We start from the raw sequence: 25,752 nt of genomic DNA, 5'->3' as shown, positions 1-25,752 counted from the left end.
CACTGAATTGTTTCTTGTTAAATTGTGGTTAAAGTCTCAGATCTCTTGAGGGACATTTTGGTAATGCTTCTCCAAATTATGTATTTTCATCCATCCATTATCCAACCCGCTATATCCTAACTACAGGGTCACAGGGGTCTGCTGGAGCCAATCCCAGCCAACACAGGGCGCAAGGCAGGAAACAAACCCCAGCCAGGGTGCCAGCCCACCGCAGAAATTATGTATTTTTCCATCATTAATGTTAATTAGGCAAATTCAAGAATAAACTACGTTTACCAGTTACCTTGATTAGGTTAAGCAGGTTGAATAATGGATGGATAGATACATATCCTTTGTGTAGTTTTGACTTTCTTTGTATTTGTATTACGTACAGTTTGCTGAAATGATCTACCTATAATATGGCAGTATTAATAAGGAGGTGGTTTCATATTTGGATTGGAAAGAATGGACTTAAAATGCTCCCAAACTATCTTTCATTTCCAGACATTATCTGGATTAACGCATGTTATGAAACATCACTAGTAAATATCACTTTCTCCTTTTGATATCATTAATGTTTTAAAAAAAATGATTTATCAACTCAGTTCTAAAATTGACATTTTAATCTGTAGTGGCATGCTGGTGCAGTGGTAATGCTGCTCCCTTTGTGGAGTTTGCATGTTCTCCCTGTGTCCGTGTAGTGCTCACTGCCCACTGTCCAAAGGCATGTAGGTTTGGTGAATTGATGAAGCTAAATTGTCCCTAGTATGTGACTGGAGCCCTGTTGAGAGTTTGTTCCTCCCTTGCACTGTATTAAGAGGCACATATAATTGTAACAAAATATGTAGAGTTACCAGGATTGGACCATTTTTTCTTCCAAGTTTCAAAAAATATTTTTCTACTGAAGAGCAACTTTAAGAAGAAGCTCATGTCTAATTCCGTTGTCTTTGCCAGCCTGAAGCTCACTGTGTGTTGTATTCATTGCTCAGCCCCCATTAAGAAACACAAGCATTCTGATGCAGCACTTAAATTTAGCAAATCCAAGCCCACACATCTAGAATTAGCAGGTTTGAATAATTATGCAGGCTAAAGAAAGCATTAATTACACTTTTCAGTTGGCAGTGTTGTAGTTCTGATATGTCATCATGCTCTAAAAGTATGGATACTTATTTGTTTCTTTAATTTTTACTGTCAGCATTTCCTCAAATTCGCTAAAAAATGGAGAACCAAAATATATGGAATATATTCAGTGACAAAAGAAGATGCATGGTATGCAAAGAGCTATTGTATATTCAAGTAAAATATTAGTATCAACAAAAAGTTAAACTTCCAAATGTAATATTAATTGTACTTTAGCTTTCAAAAATGTAACTGTAGACTGCTGCAGCACTAAAAAATAGTGCTAAAATATCAAAATTTCAAATTTTTCTGTATTTTTTATTTTATTTTTCATCATGTAATTCATTTGTAACTACAGTAGAACCTCGAATCACGACCATAATTTGTTCCAAAACTCTGGTTGTAAACCGATTTTGGTCGTGAACCGAAGCAATTTCCCCCAAAGGATTGTATGTAAATACAATTAATCCGTTCCAGACCATACAAACTGTATGTAAATATATATATTTTTTAAGTTTTTAAGCACAAATATAGTTAATTAAACCATAGAATGCACGGCGTAATAGTAAACTAAATGTAAAAACATTGAATAACACTGAGAAAACCTTGAACAACTGAGAAAACTAACACTGCATTAGTTTGCGCTATAGCACTACAAACCGCTGGCTAAAAACACTTTTTTTTTTTTAATGAGTTTTAAGCACAGGGAAAAAATGAACATTTGAAAAAATCCGTAATTTAATAAACCACCAAGAAAAGTAACATTGCAACAATGCACGTTACGAACCGATCACTGTAAACAGAAGTGAAAACAAAATCAAGCCCAGTGCATTCTTTAACTGCCTTCCTACCTTATGCATCCAGCCCCTCTCTCTCTCGCGCTGCCTGTGTGTGTGTGCGCGTCTCTCACTCGGGCTGCCTGTGTGTGTGCTCTCTCTGTCGTGCTGCCTGTGTGTGTGTGTGTCGCGCTGTCTTGCTTGCTGCACAGGAAATGCAAAGGGAGAGACTGAACATGTACAAACCTAAAGGGAAACTGGCTTGTTCGTATACCGAGTGTGTGGTCATGAACTGAGGCAAAAGTTTGGCGAACTTTTTGGTCATGAACCGATTTGTACGTGTACCGAGACATTCGTAAACCGAGGTTCCACATTATTTTAGTTTTACCTGGAGTTCCTGTGAATGAAAATTAAAAGTTGATCTTATTTAGAAATAAACATTCCCCAGATCAATTTAATTTATTTTAATAAATTTACTTTATTTACATCTTAGGCTACATTACATCTTGCCTGAAGAAGGGGCCTGAGTTGCCTCCAAAGCTTGCATATTGTAATCTTTTTAGTTAGCCAATAAAAGGTGTCATTTCGCTTGGCTTTTCTCTAAACTGATATGTGGTAATTCTGCAGTTCTTCAGAATGTCCCTCTTCTTACTGATAGTGAATATTCTTTGTATTATTGTATATTACATACTGTATATATTGCTATTAAATTATTACCACTTTTTAACTGCATTTTGTTGCTTACCTTATTTCACAAGTAACAAAGATTTTTAAGGTGGCTATTTAATTAATTTGAAAATAATACCAATTTATTATTCTAAATTTATTAAGCAAAACCATAGGTCAGGGATGCTCAGATCGACTGGCTGCTGATAAAATCGGACAATTTTCACTAAAAAAAACTTGATTGGTGATCGGTTAAAAGGCTGATCACAAAAACTAATATTTTTCAGCACCTGCTTTTTTAAGCTTTACGGTAATTTAGTCGCAGTGCTCCTTTTTGCCAGGTATTATGGTAATTGAGCTAGTAGGTGTCTATTTTTTTTCTCTTTTGCAGCAAACTTCTTGCAGTGTAAACTTGTGTAAGTTGTTTTGTCAGTGAATGAGAGGCGATTGGTATATTAGCCTTTACTTTAAAGAAAGTGGAGTAATAAACTGAAAACAAGTAACTGGAGAAGTCATCCTGTGCAACTAAACAAATGGCAAGTACAGCTACTTTAATGAATTTGGACCATTATTTTGTCCTTTAAATTAAAACAAACACAGCTTGAGGTTGGACAGAGAGCTTGTTTAAAATGCAGCAGCTTACATCTTTAATTGGAAAAAGAAAAGATAAAGACAAATTGGTGCTAGTAAACAACAGGCTATTTTAAAAAAAATTGCACTATGTTTATTATTTGTTGCTTTGTGTCATACAGCATAAGTTTTGGTAAGAAACAAGTGCTACATAATTAAAATGGTAATCCATATTTATAAGTACACCTCAAGAATTATGAATGTTTAGTTGATACACTGAACCTCACAGAATTGGAACTTATCCTTTGTTTTTTCATACATTGTGCCACTTCTTGGAAATTTCTTAATAATCTGCCTCATCAATTTCTTTATAGATTTCGAACCTTTTTAAACGAAGCACCTTTTAAATGAAACACTTCTTATATTAACTTTTTGGTTTTTAATCCTTAGATATTACCAGGCCATTTTTAATCTTAACAGGTCTAAAGGTGAGCCTTTGCTATTGAGCGAAGGTGTCTTGTTTTCATGACGTTAACAATATAAATATTAACCCAGCCACAGGGGATGCACAAACCAGTGTGTTTCTTCGTGCCGTTCCCAAGCCCGGATAAATGGGGAGGGTTACATCAGGAAGGGCATCCGGTGTAAAATTTTGCCAAATCAATATGCGGACAACAATACAACTTTCCATACCGGATCGGTCGAGCCCCGGGTTAACAACGACCTCCACCAGTACTGTTAGCCAACAGGGTGCTGGCGGAAATTGGGCTACTGTTGGCCGAAGAAGAAGAAGGAGAAGAAGAGGGTGGAGACATGTCTGGAGGCAGGAGGAGAGGAGGAAAGTAAAAAGAGTGGAACTAAGGGTAGGAACTTTGAATGTTGGCAGTATGACTGGTAAGGGGAGAGAGTTAGCAGATATGATGGAGAGAAGGAAGGTTGATAGTGGAAGGTGCGTGCAAGAGACTAAGTGGAAGGGGAGTAAGGCAAGGTGGATTGGAGGTGGATTCAAATTGTTCTCTCATGGTGTGGATGGGAGAAGAAATGGGGTAGGAGTTATTCTGAAGGAACAGTATGTCAAGAGTGTTTTGGAGGTGAAAAGAGTGTCAGGCAGAGTAATGATTATGAAGCTGGAAATTGGAAGTGTGATGATGAATGTTGTTAGTGCATATGCACCTCAAGTTGGGTGTGCAGTGGTTGAGAAAGAAGATTTTTGGAGTGAATTGGATGAAGTGATGAGCAGTGTACCCAAGGGACAGAAAGTTGTGATTGGAGCGGATTTCAATGGGCATTTTGGTGAAGGGAACAGTGGAGACAAAGAGGTGATGGGTGTAGGTATGGTGTCAAGGAGAGGAATAAAGAAGGTCAGAGGATAGTAGATTTTGCCAAAAGGATGGACATGGCTGTGGTGAATACGTATTTTAAGAAGAGGGAGGGACATAGGGTTACATACAAGAGTGGAGGAAGATGCACACAGGTAGATTACATCCTATGCAGAAGAGCTGATCTGAAGGAGATTGCATACTGCAAAGTCGTGGCAGGGGAAAGTGTAGTTAAGCAGCATAGGATGGTGGTCTGTAGGATGACGTTGGAGATCAAGAAGAGGAAGAGAGTGAGGGCAGAGCCAAGGATCAAATGGTGGAAGTTGAAAAAGGAAGACTGCAAGGTTCAGTTTAGGGAGGAGGTGAGACAGGCACTGGGTGGCAGTGAAGAGTTACCAGACATCTGGGAAACTACAGCAGATGTAGTAAGGGTGACAGCAAGAAGGGTGCTTGGCGTGACATGTGGACAGAGGAAAGAGGAAAAGGAAACCTGGTGGTGGAATGAGAAAATACAGTAGAGTATACAGAGGAAGAGGATGGCAAAGAAGAAGTGGGATAGTGAGAGAGATGCAGAAAGTAGACAAGAATACAAGAAGATAAGGCGCAAGGTGAAGAGAGAGGTGGAGAAGGCTAAAGAAAAGGTATATGATAAGTTGTATGAGAGGTGGGACACTAAGGAGGGAGAAAAGGACCTGTACCGATTAGCTAGACAGAGGGACCAAGCTGGGAAAGATGTGCAGCAGGTTAGGGTGATAAAGGATAAAGATGGAAACGTACTCACAAGCGAGGAGAGTGTGTTAAGCAGATGGAAAGAGTACTTTGAGAGGCTGATGAATGAAGAGAACAAGAGAGAGAAGATGTTGGATGATGTGGAGATAGTGAATCAGGAAGTGCAACGGATTAGCAAGGAGGAAGTAAGGATAGCTATGAAGAAGATGAAAAATGGAAAGGCCGCTGGTCCAGATGCCGTACCTGTGAAAGCATGGAGGTGTTTAGGAGAGATGGCAGTGGAGTTTTTAACCAGATTGTTTAATGGAATCTTGGAAAGTGAGAGGATGCCTGAGGAGTGGAGAAGAAGTGTACTGGTGCCGATATTTAAGAATAAGGGGGATGTGCAGGACTGCAGTAACTACAGGGGGATAAAATTGATGAGCCACAGCAAGAAGTTATGAAAAAGAGTAGTGAAAGCTAGGTTAAGAAGTAAGGTGGTGATTAGTGAGCAGCAGTATGGTTTCATGCCAAGAAAGAGCACCACAGATGCAATGTTTGCTCTGAGGATGTTGATGGAGAAGTTTAGAGAAGGCCAGAAGGAGTTGCATTGCGTCTTTGTGGACCTGGAGAAAGCATATGACAGAGTGCCTTTGAGAGGAGCTGTGGTATTGTATGAGGAAGTCGGGAGTGGCAGAGAAGTACTTAAGAGTTGTACAGGATATGTACGAGGGAAGTGTGACAGTGGTGAGGTCTGTGGTATAAGTGACGGATGCATTCAAGTTGGAGGTGGGATTACATCAGGTATCGGCTCTGAGCCCTTTCTTATTTGCAATGGTGATGGACAGGTTGACTGACGAGATTAGACAGGAGTCCCTGTGGACTATGATGTTTGCTGATGACATTGTGATCTGTAGTGATAGTAGGGATCAGGTTGAGGAGACCCTGGAGAGGTGGAGATATGCTCTAGAGAGGAGAGGAATGAAGGTCAGTAGGAACAAGACAGAATACATGTGTGTAAATGAGAGGGAGATCAGTGGAATGGTGAGGATGCAGGGAGTAGAGCTGGAAAAGGTGGATGAGTTTAAATACTTGAGATCAACAGTACAGAGTAATGGGGATTGTGGAAGAGAGGTGAAAAAGAGAGTGCAGGCAGGATGGAATGGGTGGAGAAGAGTGTCAGGAGTAATTTGTGACAGACGGGTATCAGCAAGAGTGAAAGGGAAGGTCTACAGGACGGTAGTGAGACCAGCTTGTTATATGGGTTGGAGACGGTTGCACTGACCAGAAAGCAGGAGACAGAGCTGGAGGTAACAGAGTTAAAGATGCTAAGATTTGCATTGGGTGTGACGAGGATGGACTGGATTAGAAATGAGTACATTAGAGGGTCAGCTCAAGTTGGACGGTTAGGAGACAAAGTCAGAGAGGCGAGATTGCTTTGGTTTGGACATGTGCAGAGGAGAGATGCTGGGTATATTGGGAGAAGGATGCTAAGGATAGAGCTGCCAGGGAAGAGGAAAAGAAGAAGGCCTAAGCAAAGGTTTATGGATGTTGTGAAAGAGGAAATGCAGGTGATGGGTGTAACAGAGCAAGATGCAGAGGACAGAAAGATATGGATGAAGATGATCCGTTGTGGCAACCTCTAATGGGAGCAGCTGAAAGAAGAAGGAGAACTTCGATATAAATACTAATCTTTGTGTCATAAATTATATAAAACACTGTCTTTTATTATTTTTGATTAGAAGATAAAGCATTTTATAATAAAATGTCATCTGCCTTTATAAATTCAGATAATATGAACATATTTAAAAGCATTGTTTTACATTTTTCATGAATATAAATTAAATGTTAAATAATGCACACTTCCCTCAGTTCAAAAAGGGATTTAAATGATCATTTGTGCACAGAGTTCAGAAATTAAATCTTCAGTGATATGCAACATTACATTTTATAAGTAAAAGAGTCTTTTGGATTGTGTTGGAATAGCAAGAGTGGTCCCTGAAATAAAGACTTCACAAGTTACATAATAATGTACCTGTGTTTTCATTCATCCACAATTAGATGTGGTCTTTGTCTGTTGTGTCCATTCCCTTTTGAGTTTGACTGCTATGGTCTGTAAATGCATTTTTCTCCATCATGCTCAGATATGCTAAAACTGTTCTGTTTCAGCCCAATATTGCTTCAGATTATTAAATTTGATTATTAAAAAAATCAAGTCGATATTTTGCATTTGGTAGATTAAGTTTGCACAAATTTAGAAAAGCCTGCTTTGACAATATTGTTTATATTTTCAAGTTAAATTGTTAATCAATCGCAATAGCATCCCAGAATTGTACTTATCTCTGAGCTTGATTTTGTTTTTGTGCCTGGAGTGGAATATATATCAAATTGACTCTTATTGTATTTTGCAGTGCACTTCTTATATTGTTCTGCATATGAACCCATTTCACTAGCTACAGTAGAATTCATATGCATTTTGTAACCTAGTTACTGTATACTGAATTTCACGGAGGTAGGAACACCAGACCCTGACATTCAGACATGCTCTGTTGCTATGCAACAGCCATCTCCTACATTACATCAAACTCCCCAATTTCCCATGATATAAAACATGTGGCCACTGGCTAACAGTTTCATAGCCTAAAAAAACTTCACCTTTTGTTTTGTAATAGAAATCAAACCGAGCTTGAGTACTTGACTGCTTTATTGTTTATGATTTTTTTTTTTCTGTTTTCATCAAAACATTTCTTCAATTAGTTTTTCTACCCTGTCAACTACAAGTGTGACTTCTTTTGAATACTTAGCCTGTTAATCTGGGTCACTTACTGTCTTGATAAAGATACCAGCAGTGTGTTAGCTTTGTGAAAATAAGCGCTTGGGTTGATGGAGATCATAAACTGACAAGCAATTTTTTTCCCGTTTGACGAAAGTATCTGTTGATGGTGGATAACCATTCAATGCAACATCATTTTACAGTTTTTTTTTTCTCTAGGTACTCCAGTTCTCCTGTCACATTCCAATTACCTATGTGTTAGGTAGATTAGAGATTAAAAATTCACCCAGTATTTTCTAGTGTGGGAGTTTGTGGTAGTGTACTGTTTAAGGTTAGTTCCTGCCATATACCCAGTGCTGACAGATTGCCCTCTAGGTTCCCACAAATGTAATATTGGATTACAGTAGTTCAGGTGATTGGAGAATATGTGAATTTTCATTTTGCACAAATGTTATCTTGAAAAAATGAACTGTTAGTAACTGTTTATGACAATTCCACCTAGAAATAGTAGCAGCGAGTGTATAGAATTAAAAAAAAATTGAACTTTCCTTATTAGAAGAGAAAAGACACTAGTGGTAATATGAACAGGTTTTGAAGGTTGTGACAGAAGCCAGCAGCAAGGGAATTAAGTGGAACAAACAGGTCTGTCCTTTAAAATAGGCCATCACCTTCATTAGAGCTGCCAAAAACCCCCAGGCAAGAGATCTGCAGGAATCTAGATTTCTGCAAAAGATTGGCAACTGGTGGTGGACCTGGAAGGACAGCTAAAGTTCCCCCAGCATATAGCAGTCACTACCTGGTAGCCAGATATTGTCCTCACCTCAGTAGCTACCAAATAAGTTATTCTGCTGGAGCTGACAATCCCATGGGAAGACTGTAAGAATGAGGCTTTCAAGAGAAAACTTGCCAAGTATGAGGGACTGGTCAGTGATTGCAAACAAGGCAGTTGGACTCCCTTGGGTCATTGGGGATTGAAGGAGAGAGGAGGAACCATTGGTAACATCACCAAAGCAGCTAAGAAAGGCTCTTGATGGCTGTAGCTCAACAGCGGAGAGCCATGGAGCTGAAGTAGCCTATTTGCTACCTTGTCACAAGTTGAGGCTTGATCGACCTGAGCTGAGTCACCTAGAGGAGACTGTATACTGTGGAAAGACCCCAAACACTTGAAGAAACAGAGAACTTCACAGAAGATCTGTCCAGCAATATCACAAGAAGTATTTACTCATTCATAAAATATATTGTAGACGGAAATGTCAGCTTACGGATCTAGTGCAAAGGAATCATAACAAGTCACTGTTTCTGTATATCACCCTATTAAATTTAAAGTAATCACAGGACCTGGAATTTCTTAAATGATTTCAAAATGGAGAACTAGCATTCGTCTATTTAGATTTAGTTCAATTATAGTGTTGAAAAAGTTGGTACCATTAGTTGCAGTCTTTATTGAACATACTATATAAGTCTTTTTTTGACTGTGTTCTCCTCAATGTATCTTTTGATAGGTGCTTATTAAATAAAGTAGACTTTAATCGAAATTTTCCAAATTACTATATGTCAGTCTCAATATTACCATTCATTTGTGCAGTTTTAAAGAGAACAGTAATATACAAAATGAAATATTTTCTTAAAAGTAAAAAATTCATGTTTCAACCCAGAGACAGCATAGAAACTCAGTATAATGCATGTTGTAATTACTGTAATATTCTGGTATCCCCCGAGGCAGATATGCTACACTTGCTATGACTTTAGACTTAATAGTGGATTTTGATACCATTGACCATAGTTATATGGCCAGTAACTGTTCTAAATGGCGCAGTGGTAGTGCTGCTGCTTTGCAGTAAGGAGACTGTGGAAGATTGTGGGGTTGCTTCCCGGTTCCTCCCTGTGTGGATAGTGCTTTGAGTACTGAGAAAAGTACTATATAAATGTAATGAATTATTTATTATTATTATTAAATTGGTGTACTCCATTTTATCAAACCATTGTCAATACTTTGAGAAGTCTTGTGACAGTGCTGTCTCATTCCAGTCTGCATTTAGGAGAGATCTGATTCTGACATTTGATTTCAGGGGAAGAAAGTACTAAGGAAATGATAATAAATCAAAAAACATCTATTTTCACAAGATGTTCTTTGTTTTCAATAGAAAAATACATTTTAAATACATATATAAAATGAAAAGTAATGAAAAAAAAATAAAATTTATGAAAGCAGATTTTTTTGTTAAGTAACAAGTTAGTTATATTTTTATATGGCTCCAGACAAAGTGCCAATGTTTAGATTTTGCTTCACTTCGCCTTTTTATTTTTTTATTCCTTGACAATTTTTGAGAATTTGTTTTCTCTGTTTTAAAACAGAATTTTCTTATTTTCTCCCTAACTTACAGGTTTTTGTCAATGTTTCTTTTTTGACTTTCATTTCCTTACATTCCTGAATGGTAACTGAGGTATATTCCTGTTTTGGCAGTTAGGCATATAATTAAATTGATGATTTCACTGTTTTCCTCTGCTTGCAGTGTGCCATTTACTCTCATCAGTCCATGTATTTGTATTGTCAGTAATCCGCCATGTTTGAATTTCCACTAAGTTTTGGAATAAAATCAAATTATACTAACACTCCAACAATTGATAAAGTAGTGTATTTTAGACCATAACTTGAAAAAATGTAAAACAACTGCTTTATGATTCAGTTAAAACATAAACCCAGCTAGTGGCTTAAGGCCAGTGGCTTCCCATTTCCAGAAACCACAGTAACTTCTCACCAGTAAAATGTCTGATATCTTTTGTCCTCTATTTTGTTATCTTCATGTGTTTCTTTAAGTACAAAATTGACATTTTTTCTCATGATGTATATCGTAAAGTCAGTTAAATTTATGATTTGAGTTGTTTTTACTCCCCAGTACAGTGATCCCTCGCTATATCGCGCTTCGCCTTTCGCGGCTTCACTCCATCGCGGATTTTATATGTAAGCATATTTAAATATATATCGCGGATTTTTCGCTGCTTCGCGGGTTTCTGCGGACAATGGGTCTTTTAATTTCTGGTACATGCTTCCTCAGTTGGTTTGCCCAGTTGATTTCATACAAGGGACGCTATTGGCAGATGGCTGAGAAGCTATCCAGCTTACTTTCTCTCTCTCTCTCCCTCTCTCTCTCTCTCTCTTGCGCTGACGTAGGGGTGTGTGAGCAGGGGGGCTGTGTGCAGCTGCTTCCTGAAGGACATGCTGCACGGAGCTTCGCATACTTAAAAGCTCAAAGGGCACGTATTGATTTTTTTTATCTGTCTCTCTCTATCTCTCTCTCTATCTCTTCCTGCTCCTGACAGAGGGGGTGTGAGCTGCCGCCTTCAACAGCTTTGTACCGGCGGTGCTTCGCATACTTAAAAGCCAAAAAGCCGTATTGATTTTTTTTTTGACTGCTTGCTTTGCACTCCTTTGAAAAGGAAGATATGTTTGCATTCTTTTAATTGTGAGACAGAACTGTCATCTCTGTTTTGTCATGGAGCACAGTTTAAACTTTTGAAAAAGAGACAAATGTTTGTTTGCAGTGTTTGAATAACGTTCCTGTCTCTCTACAACCTCCTGTGTTTCTGCGCAAATCTGTGACCCAAGCATGACATTCTAAAAATAACCATATAAACATATGGTTTCTACTTCGCGGATTTTCCTATTTCGCGGGTGGCTCTGGAACGCAACCCCCGCGATGGAGGAGGGATTACTGTAAATGAAAAACTTTTATATAAAAGAGTGAATTGGTGGTTGATTGAGTTCAACTGCTACCTGATAGTAATTGCATCTATTATTTGACTCATTTTGAAGAGCCTTCATTGTGGCATATGTTTCTTTACTGTATATTCACATGGAAGAAATGTTTAAAGAAATATTTTCAGGTTGATCAGCTTCTGACACCTGCCCTAATTTGAATGTTTGTTTATCTATGTTTGTGTTTTTCTGGTTGGTGAACACAGTCAATTTTGCATGTCTTCTTCGTAATCAAATGAAAAGCTTTTAATTTTCTTAGTAACATTAAATTGACATTGTGTTAATGAGTTTGGAAATATGTGAGGATGCCTTGCAATATACAGGAATCCTGCCCAATGATGGTTCCTGTTTTGGTTTCATTGCTGCTGAGATGCTTTGATTTCAGGAAACCTTGTGCTGGAATGAGTGATTTAGGAAAATAACCAATATGCAAATTATCAATAATTCTTCATGCACCACAGATTTTAATAAGAAAGTCCTGTATTTAGATAAATTGCCCACATACAATTTATGATTTCTATGATTCATAGAGTTTAAGTATTTACAAAAAGCACATCATTATTATGAGTTAGGCAAAACTAAGGAAAATGTGCAAATCCTATAATAAACAGACAGATGAAAGTGTGATTGTTGGGAGGTTCAGGCCACATCTTTTCTCTACTGTAATGTTGTGGCCACACCCGTGGATTTAATATTTTTGGGGTTTTCTACTTATACAGCATATATATTTTTAAGGTGCTAACTAATGTTCTTTTCTTTGAGAATTGCTTTATATAATCTGTATAAAATAAAAAGTGACAAATTGAGAGTATATAGGGTAATGTGCTTAGTCTAAATCTGATTAACAAGTTGCAGTACTTGCTCTTATGCCATATAGCACTATAATAAATATTAGGTGTTTATTGCTTTAATTAAGACAGTTCTACAATTGATGTGAATCAGCAATCAATTTAAGCGTTTTTTAAAACTTCTTTCACTTTTCTGTGTTTATTTAAGAATGCCGAATGGTAGTTGAAAGTGACCACACTTCGTTTTCTTCACAGATTTCTTATTGGGCGAGAAAAGCCTGGTCAGACAAGTGAAGTCGCCCAATTGATCAGGCAGACACTTGAGCAGGAGAGGCGCCAGAGAGAGCTAATGGAGCAGCACTATGCACAATATGATGCTGATGATGATGAGGTAAGTTGATCTTAGGGTAGACCTTCCATTAATACTGGCCATAACTTATAATGTCAGATCAGATAGTGTTGAAATCAAATATTTGCCCCCTATGATCTTAACATTTCTTTTATTTTATTCTATGGTTTTCCCAATCTGACACTTTTAAATGTTACAAGAATTTACTCTAAGAGGAGAATGTATTTTTTTACACACATTTCTTATGTTTTTAATGAGTAATTTCTTTAAGCCAGATCATCATTCTGGGTTGATGGAGGCATGGTATTTTATGTCATTAGTACCTCAATGTGCCATATTTATTTTTGACTATTGATTAACTGTTCTACTGATTTTTTGATGATGTCCTTATCTAAACTTATGCACATTAAGTAGAGTATTAAATTTATATTATATTGTAAATGTGATTATTGGTTTTTAATGATGCTGACTTGTTTTATGGGAGCCCTGCGGTGGGCTGGCGCCCTGCCCAGGGTTTGTTTCCTGCCTTGCGCCCTGTGTTGGCTGGGATTGGCTCCAGCAGACCCCCATGACCCTGTAGTTAGGATATAGCGGGTTGGATAATGGATGGATGTTTTATGGGAATGATTGATATCTTACAGCCATTCACTAAGGTCCCACTTGCTGAGTACTAAACCAGTGTATCTCAAGTTCTCCCAGGTGGCCATTACAGCTGCATGTTTTATTCCAATCAACTTCTGTTTTAATAAGCAATCTAATATTTCCCAGTTTTCTTTGTCTTGGTGTCAAAGCAGTGTTGCGGAAAATAATACAGTAAATAAAGAAGATTCCTGAGCTATCATCATGTGAAATTCAAACATGGCTACCCTTCTTTTGCATTTGTAGGTGAAGCTCCCATGTGCCTTCTGTAAAGCATCATGGCAGACTATGCAACTGTAACAGAAAATTTTCCTTTATCAGTTAGGTTCATTTACATAAACACATTTCAATATATTTTAATTTTCAGCAATCATCATTCGACAAATGGTATACTGTAGAACAACACCTCTGAATTAAATATTATGTAAAGTCACAAACTAGTTAAATATATTTAAAGGTCTAGATATAAGAAATAAGACTTCTCATATGTAAACTGTTATTATAGGACAAAGCACAAGCTTAAATGTTATATATGATCTCATTTTCTAATCCAAACTGTGCTGGTGCAAATGAAGTCAGCCTGTCCTAGCTTAACAGGCAGGCAGATTCAAAAACTTTGTTTTCTTTTTCTTTACAACCAGATATTACAAAATTGGGTTTGCTAAAATATTACTGAAATATAGCAAGCATTTATATATTTTACATAGTGATAGTCTGGTATATTTATCTTGGCTTTTAAGATTTTCGCAATCATCAATGTGATTTTCATTCCGCTTTTCCAGGAGTTCTGATTTTTTTAAAGCATTATTTACTAATTAACATGCTACATGGGTATGACACATAAGTAGCTATAGCTTTCCAACATTCAGTGTCCTTTGCTCTGGGTATTTTTCAGGAAAGGACTAGTGCAGTGTTTTTCAACCTTTTCGCTGGAGTGGAACCCTGCGCGAATGGTTACCTTGCTCACGGAACCCTGTGCAATTATCCACCAGTATGTCGTATATCATGTAATAAACCAGATGAGTGGAAACGTAGCTTTTATGTTTAATCATACTATTTTCAAAATTTATGTTCGGCCTATTAACAGTTCACCAAGCGTTACTAACAACAATTTTTTAAAAAAGTTACATAAAAGTTAAAATCCGCAATTATCTACAGTAATCCCTCCTCCATCGCGGGGGTTGCGTTCCAGAGCCACCCGCGAAATAAGAAAATCCGCGAAGTAGAAACCATATGTTTATATGGTTATTTTTATATTGTCATGCTTGGGTCACAGATTTGCGCAGAAACACAGGAGGTTGTAGAGAGACAGGAACGTTATTCAAACACTGCAAACAAACATTTGTCTCTTTTTCAAAAGTTTAAACTGTGCTCCATGACAAGACAGAGATGACAGTTCAGTCTCACAATTAAAAGAATGCAAACATATCTTCCTCTTCAAAGGAGCAAACAAATCAATAGGGCTGTTTGGCTCATAAGTATGCGAAGCACCGCGGCACAAAGCTGTTGAAGGCGGCAGCTCACACCCCCTCCGTCAGGAGAGAGAGAGAGAGAGAGTGAGAGAGAGAGAGAGAGACAGATAAAAAAATCAATACGTGCCCTTTGAGCTTTTAAGTATGCGAAGCACCGTGCAGCATACTTAATAGCTGCACACAGAAGGTAGCAACGTGGAGATAATCTTTCAGCATTTTCAGACGAGTGTCCGTATCGTCTAGGTGTGCGAACAGCCCCCCTGCTCACACCCCCTACGTCAGGATCACAGATAGTCAGCGCAAGAGACAGAGAAAGAAAAGTAAGTTGGGTAGCTTCTCAGCCATCTGCCAATAGCGTCCCTTGTATGAAATCAACTGGGCAAACCAACTGAGGAAGCAAGTACCAGAAATTAAAAGACCCATTGTCCTCAGAAACCCGCGAAGCAGCGAAAAATCCGCGATATATATTTAAATATGCTTACATATAAAATCCGCGATGGAGTGAAGCCGCGAAAGGCGAAGCGCGATATAGCGAGGGATTACTGTATAGTAGAAATTTAAGATGATGCTTTTATTATAGTTACCATTACATCACAGTAGTCAAAAGTTCAATGAGAAATTTGTGCTTGATGATTTTTGCTGATAAATTGAATTCTGGGTCGTGTTTTAGACAGACACACACGAAGTTCTTCTTCGACTGATAACAGTCGTTCTCGCTTCTTGTGTTTAATTGTGGTTAAGGCTGAAAATCCAAACTCGCACAAGTAAGAAGTTGAAAATTGCACCAACAGTCGCAGAGCTTTCTGAGCAATTGATGGGTAGTCCTTTTCAACCAGCATCCAGAACGCATCCAGGTTTAACTCTGAGTGCTTTAGCCTCAGGTTCTGTCACTTGCAACACTAGCAAGCTGTTCCTCTTCTGACAAGGTGAACTGTCCTTTGGACGGTTCAAATTCTATGAATGGGCTTTGAACCCAATTATACTGGTCCATTGATATTGATGGAAAATATTTGCTGAGACCTGCCAACAGTGTGTCCAAGTGATTCAAAATCAATGGCAAAATGTCCTGATAGTTTCTGTCAACAGCACTAGGAAACATTTCAACGTTCCCTGCACTTGCGCGTTTCTTCCAAATTATCATTTTTTTCTGAAAAGCACTTATTTTGTCCGTTGACGTCAAGATGTTTACGTTCAAGTTCAATTTGTGAAATATGTCAGCCAAATATGCTAGCTTAGAACACCAAGATTCATCGCCCAGAACTTCTGCAAAGTCCTTCAGGTTTCCTTACAAACAGAAGACTAGCATCTCTTCTCTTAGTTCGTAGAAACGACGCAAAACTTTTCCCCGAGACAACCATCGTACGTCTGTATGCTGCATGAGAGTGACATGGTCTGCTTCCACACTTTCGCAAACTTTTGCAAACTGACGACATTTTAGTGGTCTCATCTTCATGTAATTAACTATTTTCACCACCATGTCCAGTACAGACTTCAGTTCAGGTCTAATTGTTTTAGCAACCAGTGCTTCTCTATGAAGAAGACAATGAGTGACGATAATATTGGGATTCTGTTGTTGTGCCAGCGAGACAAAGCCTTTGACATTTCCTGTCATTGCAGGCGCACCGTCCGTACAAATGCCAACACAGTTTTCCCAAGTCAACTCGCAAGACTGCAAATGTGAATTTAAAATGTCATAAACATCTTGTCCTTTTGTTGTTTCTGGCAACTCTTTGCAGCAAAAAAAGTCTTCCATAATAGCTTCATTGTCAATAAAGCGAACAAACGCAAGCAGCTGTGCTTTACCGCTGATGTCTGTGCTCTCGTCGACCTGAATTGCAAAGAACCCACAACTTTTAATTTTTGAGAGAACATTACGCTCAATATCGCTGGACATGTCAGCAATACGCCTGCTTATCGTATTGTCTGAAAGCGGAATCTTATTAATTTCTGATACGGCATCCTCCCCAAACATAATCCTCACCATTTCTTGGCATGCAGGTAAAATTACCATTTCAGCGACGTTATGCGATTTCATTTTCTTAGTAACAATCTCCGCCACAGCATAAGCTTCTTGAGCTTTCTTACTTATCTTGAACTTTTTCTCAAACGCAGCCGTTTGCTTTTTATTCAAGGGCAATGTCCTCTGAAAGTACTGTGCGTTTTTGTCTGATACCTCCGGATGTCTAGTTGTTAAATGTCGCTTAAGTTTAGCTGGCGCCATGGCACTATTGGCAAGTTTTTCGCCACAAACAATACACAGTGGTGAAGGGCAGTCAGGGTCTCCCGTCCAAGTGAATCCCAGAGCTAAGTAGTTGTCACTGTACTGGCGAACTTTGAGTTGTGGATTGCCGGCGGCATTTTTCGGCAACTGCAGCTGAGTGGTTGCAGTGCTAACAGTAGCAGCTACAGCTTCAATCAACTGCTCCGGAACCTGAGGATCGTCGTGTGCTGTGGCGTCTTCTAATTTACGCTTCTTAACAAATCGGTCCATGTTCAAAATCAAAACAATAATTTACAAAAATTAATGCTAACTACAAGGCTAACTGCTATTACACCACGCAAACTGCCGTCCCCGCACAACCGCCACCTATAGCTAGTGAAAGCACACCATCCTTGTACTCTGGCCGTCATTTAACTTTGGGAGCGAGAGAGGGGCGGAGATAAGAACGGGGGAGCAGGCAGTTAACCGGCCTGTCAGGCAGATGAGAATGAGGCAGTGATATAGACTAACAGAGAAACAGCAACTGACTAAAGGACTAAAGAACGACTAATAACCACATAAAACCATGATGCTGGATTTTGTCCCAGCATTTTCTGGAGATTTAGGACTTTTTCGGCGGAACCCTTGGCTAGCACTCACGGAACCGTGGAACCCCGGTTGAAAAACACTGGACTAGTGTAATATCTGGCTCATGTAAGCTAGGATTCATGGAAATATGGTAATTCAGTTCTAGAAAATCTTGGATTTAGCCAAACCTGTGTTTCGGAAACAGATTAGTAAAGAATTAGGTGATAATTCACTAACCCTGCTTTCTGGAACAGCCTCAGTCTTTGCCTGTTCCAGAAAGAAAGATATGATGAAGCCCAGTTTAGTTACTGGAGAAACTAATGCCTTTAAACAAACCTGAAAATTGGCACATTTATCATGAAGGTTTAACATTTTGGGACCATAATAGTTAATCATCAAGAAATCTAATCATAGGAAAACAATGTCAAAAATGTCTTGTCAGAAACGCTGATCCCAGTTGCACTATTTAAGAAGCAGAAAAAGTCAACAAAATGTTGGTTTCCTTCCTGAACAATCAATTGACATAGAAGCACAACTCCTTTTCTAAATATTACTCAGAGACTGGGTAATCAGACCCTGACGCATTCCCAGAGAAATGTCAGCATGAATGTTACCGTTTTATATATATACAGTATATCAGTTTTAATCTATGAGCTGCTCTCTATTAATAATCACTACTACAACATACAATAAACACACATTATTTTGCATCTTTTAACAATATCAGTGCAAAGGTACACACAGAAACCCAAGTTTGTATATCAAATACTCCTAACGTATTCTCTTTTCTGTCCTTAAAATATTATGAGATGCTAAACACATAATTATTACAAATGCTGAGGCCAACTATCCGAGGTGTCAAATTTGAATTGGTAAATTACCACGCAAAGAGTGTAGGATTGTGTCTTCTGTTGCAGATCTGTACATGCAAGTAATCAACCTTTGCTATTTTGGCATTTAATTGTTAGGCAATACAGGGTTCAATGCAGGCAGAATAATGTACTGTAACAACTAGAAAAACTCAATATATGGTGAACACTTATTACCATGGGTCTTTACACTTTTTTGATGTAATTAATATAGCAAAAATGGAATACAATGCTTACTTCAGGGCATAACACATTTCAAGCTAGTTGCATCAGGGATATATTTCACTGTTCACGGATTTCACTGTTTAATGTTATTAGTCATTTGCTCGGCTGGAGATATTTTTCCACTTCATCTCCTTTTTTCTGGCAGCTGTTGCTATATTGTTCCTCTTTCAGAAGATGTACAGATAATCTTTATGTGCTGCCACCAGCACCTCATGCTATTCCTTCTGTTTGTTAGACTTGTAGTTCGTGACTGATTGTTCTGTTCAGTGCTTGATTCATAAGGGCTTGCAAATTTTGCGGTAAACACTTGTAATTCCGTATTACCCTATCCAGGATTGTGTCATTTGGCTGCAGTCCAGCATTTTGAGATTCAGGATTTTTTCATTTTTCTGGAACTGACCCCTGGTGTGTACTCTCCTGGTTGTAGCTTGTCATTGTTAGGATACAATTTAGGGAGGAAACTCCATAGAGAAAGGTCAATTATTAGGAAAATAAAAAAGTGTCTAGTATTTAAAGCAGTGGCAAAATAACAAGAGTTCACACTGCTGTGCTTTTCTGACTGAGATTGAGAGAAAAAAAAAAGATCAGCTAATTAAACAATGACATGAGTTAGAGGGAGATGACTGACCCAGGACCGAGATTGAGGACTACTACGTTAAGCTGTTAAAGGTCCCATCACAACCTTTTCCCAGTGATCAGAATAATACAAAAGATTTCTTTACAATCATGGTATATATTAGTTTGCCATATGAAACTGCATTCTAAAGTAAACCTTATTTTAAAAAATTACTACTAAATTAAAATAACTAGCTAGTTCTTGAGTTTTATAATGGAGCTGATGTGTACTGGGGTCCATTTAAAATGAAAAGCCTTAAAACTCACAGAACACATCCAGCTTTGAAGTAGCAAATGTTTTGATTTAAGAAACGTGCCTTCCAAGTTTCTAAGACATGCTTGTGACAACAAAAGTAAACCAGAAATAGTAAACTTTATCAGAGATTCTAGGAACTATTTTCTTGAGGCAAGGATACATGACTTGCCTGTTTGTCTGCTTGCAACAGCCATTATAAGTGGAGTTATGACAACCCAGCCCATTATTTTAGGTTTTGTTATATTTCTTAGTCTACAGAATGAGAGGCATGCTGAGTGGCAGCACAGTGAAAAGAACACATGAGTTTCATTTTACTTTGAACTTCTTCTTCTTTGTCCTAGCAACTATTCCACGTTGGCGCAGGGTGCACTGTAAAGCATGTACGTTTCCGCTTGGCATAATTGAGAGCGTCCCCGGGAACAACCTCGGCATGCTTCATGTCATCCTTAATTCGATCCTCCACCGCGTGGGCTGAGATGGAGCGCAGTTTGCGCTACTGAGACATTGGCACTACAGATAACACGGCGATACCACCGTAGTCTGGCCTCGTTCATCTTCCCAGCGATTGTACTTTTTACACATAACAATAAATCTGAACTGAAGCTCAGATCTTTTTCTAAAGAATGTATTGTACAGTTAGGTGCTTCATTGTTCAGTTTAGACACTCATATTATTACAAGTTTTTAGTTGGAAGGAACATCACTTTATGTATTGTATAAGAACCCAGGGGCATCAGCGAGCCCCAAATCCCAATTCGAACTCACACAGAGTCCTGTGTTCAAATAAAGGTGTGTTTATTACACCGAAATACACAATACCTCCACAAGTTAAAAAAGCACAGATTTCTCTATTCACAAACCAATTCTTCTCTCCAATTCCTATCACCACTGCACTGCCTTCCTCCAGTTGAGTGTTGCTCCATGTTCTTCCAGTTCTGACTCGCCTGGGTAAGGGAGTGCAGTCCCTTTTATTAAGGACCCAGGAGTACTTCCAGTGCCAGGTCCACTGCCCAATGGAAGCACTTCCAGGTCATGTGAAAGTCCATTACAGCAGGGAGCTTGTCTCCCTGCAGCTCCCTCTTGTGACACCCTGTGACCCCAGCAGGACCCCAGCTCTGCTAGACTACGTCTCCCAGCATACCTTGCTGACTTCCCACTGGGTACCTATATCTAGGGCTGCTGCCATCTAGCATATTGGGGGAGAAAAAAGCTCCCAGCAACATCTTCCATCTTCAGTGGGCTGTCCGTCCATCCCTTCTGGTCCTTCCTTCCCTTTTCCTCCCTGGGCAGGATGCCTGTCTGCCTGCTAGGAGCCCCCTGTCCGGGCAAGAAATCATCCCCTTTTCTAACCGGGATGTCCGTCCAGCCCATGTGGTATCTACAGCATCTGAAAAAATTATATTAATCACTTCAAATTATTAGAAACTAGCATTTCCTGGATATATTTGTAGAATGGGTGATGAAAAGAAAGTAAGGGTTTCTGTGTTTTTTAAATGGCGATCCTGTAGTTATTGCTAGCTGTTCCTTCTGTCATTCACACTCCCTTTCTATTGATGTCTCAGCTCTAATGAATCAAGAATTTGTTTTTTTTTGTGTCCGATTGGGTTCCAGAATTGTGGTAACTCCTTGCTGGGCTATAACCATGAACACTGTCATGTCTGACTTGTCCTCTTAGTTTAAGGTTGACACTTTTTAGTAGTGGTTAAATTAGGAAAAAAAACCAACAAAGCATGAGTTAAGCAGCAAACCTTTGACTCTCCTTTGTGCTACACTGCATTTCTACTCTTGATCAAGCCTTACACAGCAACCCCCTGCAAAAACACACAATACTCCTTTTTTATATTACAGTAGATAGACACAGCACATGGCGTTGCCTGGGTACATAATGTTAAGCTCTGGTCATTTTGTCTGCTAATCTGGCTTCAGTGTGTTCGGATGTTTCACATGATCCAAGCCAGCAGGTGGCAATGTTTTGTTAACTGTAGCACACAAGAAAAAACAAAAAAAAAAAATATTGGGACCTCCAGGGTCAAAATTTTGGGTTTTAAAGTAGTTTATCTGGTTCTAGAGAGCAACTATGCAAAATTTGGTCCAGATCGGTCAAAGGAGGTAGGATTGTATAGGGAACAGATAATATACACTACAGAAATAATTTTAATCACTTCAATACTAAAAAGTTTCATTCTGGTAACTGACTCTGCACTTCTGAAGAAGCTCACATACTGATAGCAATGTGCTTTTACAGCCATGTGATTTTCCACAGGGAGACTGATTTTTACTTATCTTATGAGAAGGCAGGAGGTAGGTATGTAAAAAAAGCTGTCTCATGTTCTCTGTCATTCTTAATGCAATTGGTGCTGAAATACTCTTATTGTATGTTTTTGTTATTAGACTGTTTCACAGTAAAAAAAAAACATGCTATTTTGGAAAAAAGTTTTAAATGTGATAAAAGAAACATTTATTGTAGCACAAATAGAAGAATACACAAATATCTAAAAAATAAATAATTGAAATTTAAACACATTTCTACTTTGTGAAATCCATTTAAGCCCTCAGTAGTATAGTGTTTATATCATTGCACCAGATCATATGTCCATGTAAAATATACATTGTTATTAATATGTGAATCTCTTTAGAAGAGCATGGTCAATTACAGTATCAGACTGAAAGACTGTAGCATCAAAATGATTTAAGTTCCTATTTGAGTGCAAGTCATATTTTTTCTCAATTAGTGTGCAGTTTTCTGTTTGGATTCTGTTCCAAGTTTTCTGTTTGTATACCTGAAGTGATGTTGTTCCCTACTAAATACATGCATCCCCATCCATTTGTATGATACATTGCTTTGTAAGCACTGGATTTCCTAGAGAATGTGTGATGATTGAGAATTCCTAATGTCTATGAATGTATTCTCTCAAATCTTGCTCCAGTACAATTTTTATGTTACTTTGGTTAGATCAGAGAGGACAGCTGTTGGTGCTGAAATCTCTCAAACAAAATTTACTATTAACTAGCTAGATCCAACTAACATACATTTGTTTCTTTTTTGGGAAAGGAAAATGTGGATACATCCTCAACTTTTCATGATTGAGGTTTATTCAGCCGTTTTAAAATTTAAAGCACCCTAGGTAATGGTTTTCAGATGCTCCAGTAGTTTTGCACAAAAGTAATATCTCAACATTCAAATATCTCTTGCAGTGATACCATATTTTTACACCACATTAAGTTTGCCTTTCCTGGGAAGATGGAAAATAATATTCAGATTTTTCTTATATAAACTCTCCAGCAGGGCTTTTTGCTGTTTGACTATATACATATTGACTTTCTCCAGAGGTCTTTTCCTGTAAATCTTAAGCTTTGCTTCTGAATTCTATATGAAAAGAACTAATACCATTGGAGTAATACGGAGATTTATTCACTGCATAAATAAAAGGGGTATTAGGAAATGCAGAATTGTTGGTCCTTCGTGTGAAATTTATGGACCTTACTCTATATAATTCATTCATTAGTTTTCAAAAGTTGATCCATAGTCTTGTAGCCACTTATGCATGAGGTGTTCCACTAGCAAGACAGGGCCCTATTTCAAAGTTGTTTGTATACATTGCAGTAAAACCACGACTCAATCAAAGGTAATAATGGTATTTTTAAGTATCCAAGGGTGTCTTCTTTCAAGTAAATCATAGGTTTCCATGTAGTTTGCTCCCTTTCATTATTAAAATGTGTGATTTGCACACGTATACCCTGAGATGAGCAGCGCATCATAACTGAGTGAATCTGCTTTAATCAAAGATCTCACCTACTTCAAGTCACATACAGTTTAAAGGCTCATTACCATTGGATAGCTGAGTTTCAGTCCATTGTAATGAAATATAGTTGTCTATGATTGGTCATGCATATTACATTTCACAGCTGTGCATAAAAGACAGGAAATAAATGGCTTCTGCAACAACTCCTCTTTACATATTGTTACACATTAAGCTCGAGTCGGATTCTGATCACAGATTTGACTCTATTGAGAATGATGCATTTCATGAAAGACTTGATGCTACACTTGATTTGTAAGTGCTGCTTTTAGTATAACTCTGAAATATCACAACATGTAGTTTTGCAGTTGAAGTGCCACGGGTTCAATTACCATACCCGGATGCTTGTCTACTGCACATTCTCCCTGTGTTAGTTTACTGCAGAGTGCTCTTTCAAGTTCAGCTTACAGTAAAGGAAGTGTTTCTTGGTGTACCTGTGAGTGCTGTTACACTGTACTTGTGCCGCTCAGTTTCATGTGAGGACCCTCCCTATATTATGCTGCTCACGTTGCTGTGTTGTGAGCACATGAGAGAAAAAAAAGCTGGTAGCTTGTTGACGTTATAATTCAAATGCAAGAAGTTAGAAATGAGAGTGATTCCAAATCGGAAATGGACCCCTTGGGATTATAAAGTGAGTGCTTGGTGAAGCAAGTGCAATTAGAAACAGGATAAAAAATCTCACAGAACTCTGTTGATTCCTTTGGTGGAAGTGGTGTTAGCAGTGGCAGGGTGAAGCCAATTATACCGTCCACAAGTTACATTTGCTCACAACCCAATGACTGCCATTCAAGTGACTGAGAAACATTGATTTAAGTGTATGTGTCTGTATGACTAACTCTGTGCTCAGGGCTGCCAGCAAAGGTATTGTCCCCACCCCATGACTCAGCATTGGAAGAAGCTGGTATGAAAATGTGTGCAAGTACTTGTAAAATGCAAGAAAAAAGCAAAAACAAAAAGAAAAATATAAATAAAAACACACTGAACTTCTGTGGGGCAACTGCAACAAAAGGCCTGAAAAGATGTGGGAACTGAAGCACAAAAGTCCCACTTTATTGTATAAAATGTAAAGTTTCTCTGTGTCTAGTGCTAAACAAAAAATGATTCAAGGACTGGCATGAAAATTAATTTTGAAAGTAAAGGTTTGGATGAGTACAGAATTATACATACATAGTAACAAATTGTTTACTTGTTTCTTCTAAGTGATATATAGTGTGTGTGTGAGTGTGTTTGTATGTATGTATTTTTTCTAAAAAATAAAGAAATACAAATGCTACTACAATACTTGTTTTGAGAGATTGTTTAGGTGCAAGAGACTAAATGTTTGTAAAAAGAGACACTATGTTTCCAAATGAGGGACATTGTGTGCCAAACAGTGTAATTTTTGTATTGCTGTGGGATATGACATCTAAACATAGTACAATGATAGCTGACAGATTGGGGCACAAAAGAAAATTGATTCCATTGTTGTGTCTCATAAAATGTCTTGTGTACATATTTTAAATTCATTTTTATTATTATTATTATTATTATTTATATATTATTAAGTCCATGAAGCACCAATTTATTTCTGTGTTTTATTCAGTTGATCATATAAATACGTTCTTTTAAAAATGTGAAGTGTTCTGCACACTACTATTCAGCCATTTGCAGCACCTTTATTCCGTAAGCAGAGTAATAGCCATTTATTTTTGGATATGTAATTTAAGCGCAATAATGGCAAAAACCCTTAGTGCGTAAAGGGTTAATATTTCATGAGGAATCATTTTCCAAATAAAACATTGACAAATTCTTTAATAGAATTAGTTAAGAAGCAACTTTGGAAAAACATTTTATATAATCTACTAGCCAAAGTATCTGTCAAAGACAGGTAATTAAATAATTAAAAAAGATTTGCTATCTCTTCCTCTATGTATGCCTCCTGTATTTCTGTATACCTCTGTATTTGTGTGTATGAACGTTTTTTAACTGGTGCTTCCTCTCTTCAGTCTGTTTCTGTTAAGCCTGCTTCTTAGACTCAGTCGTTATTTTTGAGACACCATTTTTACCTCTGTCCGATTCTATACTTGTCGTTTTGGAAGACAGCTCTCTCAGCATGCCTCATATTCCTTAATTTCTCCTCAGGCATCTCAGACTCGCACTTACTGTTTTGTTGCGTCACCAAAGACAAACTGACTGATCAGATTGCTCAGAGGGACTGGACACACAGATCTTATTGTTTAATTATATAATAAAGTGGCACAATATATTGATAGTACTTTTTGTTTTTGAGAAACAATCCAATAGTA

General features: G+C 38.0%; 1 protein-coding gene across 3 annotated transcripts in view; it reads left to right on the top strand.

Annotated features, from left to right (window-relative positions):
- ppp1r9a (protein phosphatase 1, regulatory subunit 9A) overlaps positions 1–25,752 on the top strand; it is a 286,652-nt gene that overhangs the window by 162,561 nt on the left and 98,339 nt on the right. For all 3 annotated transcript variants that reach the window (XM_051935819.1, XM_051935816.1, XM_051935817.1), the window contains exon 6: positions 12,711–12,846. In XM_051935819.1, the coding sequence (XP_051791779.1) occupies positions 12,711–12,846 (136 nt within the window). The remainder of the gene's footprint in view (positions 1–12,710; positions 12,847–25,752) is intronic.

Source organism: Erpetoichthys calabaricus, chromosome 13 (genome assembly GCF_900747795.2).
Source record: "Erpetoichthys calabaricus chromosome 13, fErpCal1.3, whole genome shotgun sequence".
Classification (NCBI taxonomy): Eukaryota; Metazoa; Chordata; class Cladistia; order Polypteriformes; family Polypteridae; genus Erpetoichthys; species Erpetoichthys calabaricus.
Note: the sequence above shows the minus strand (reverse complement) of the source record. Positions and strands in the feature narration are given on the sequence as shown.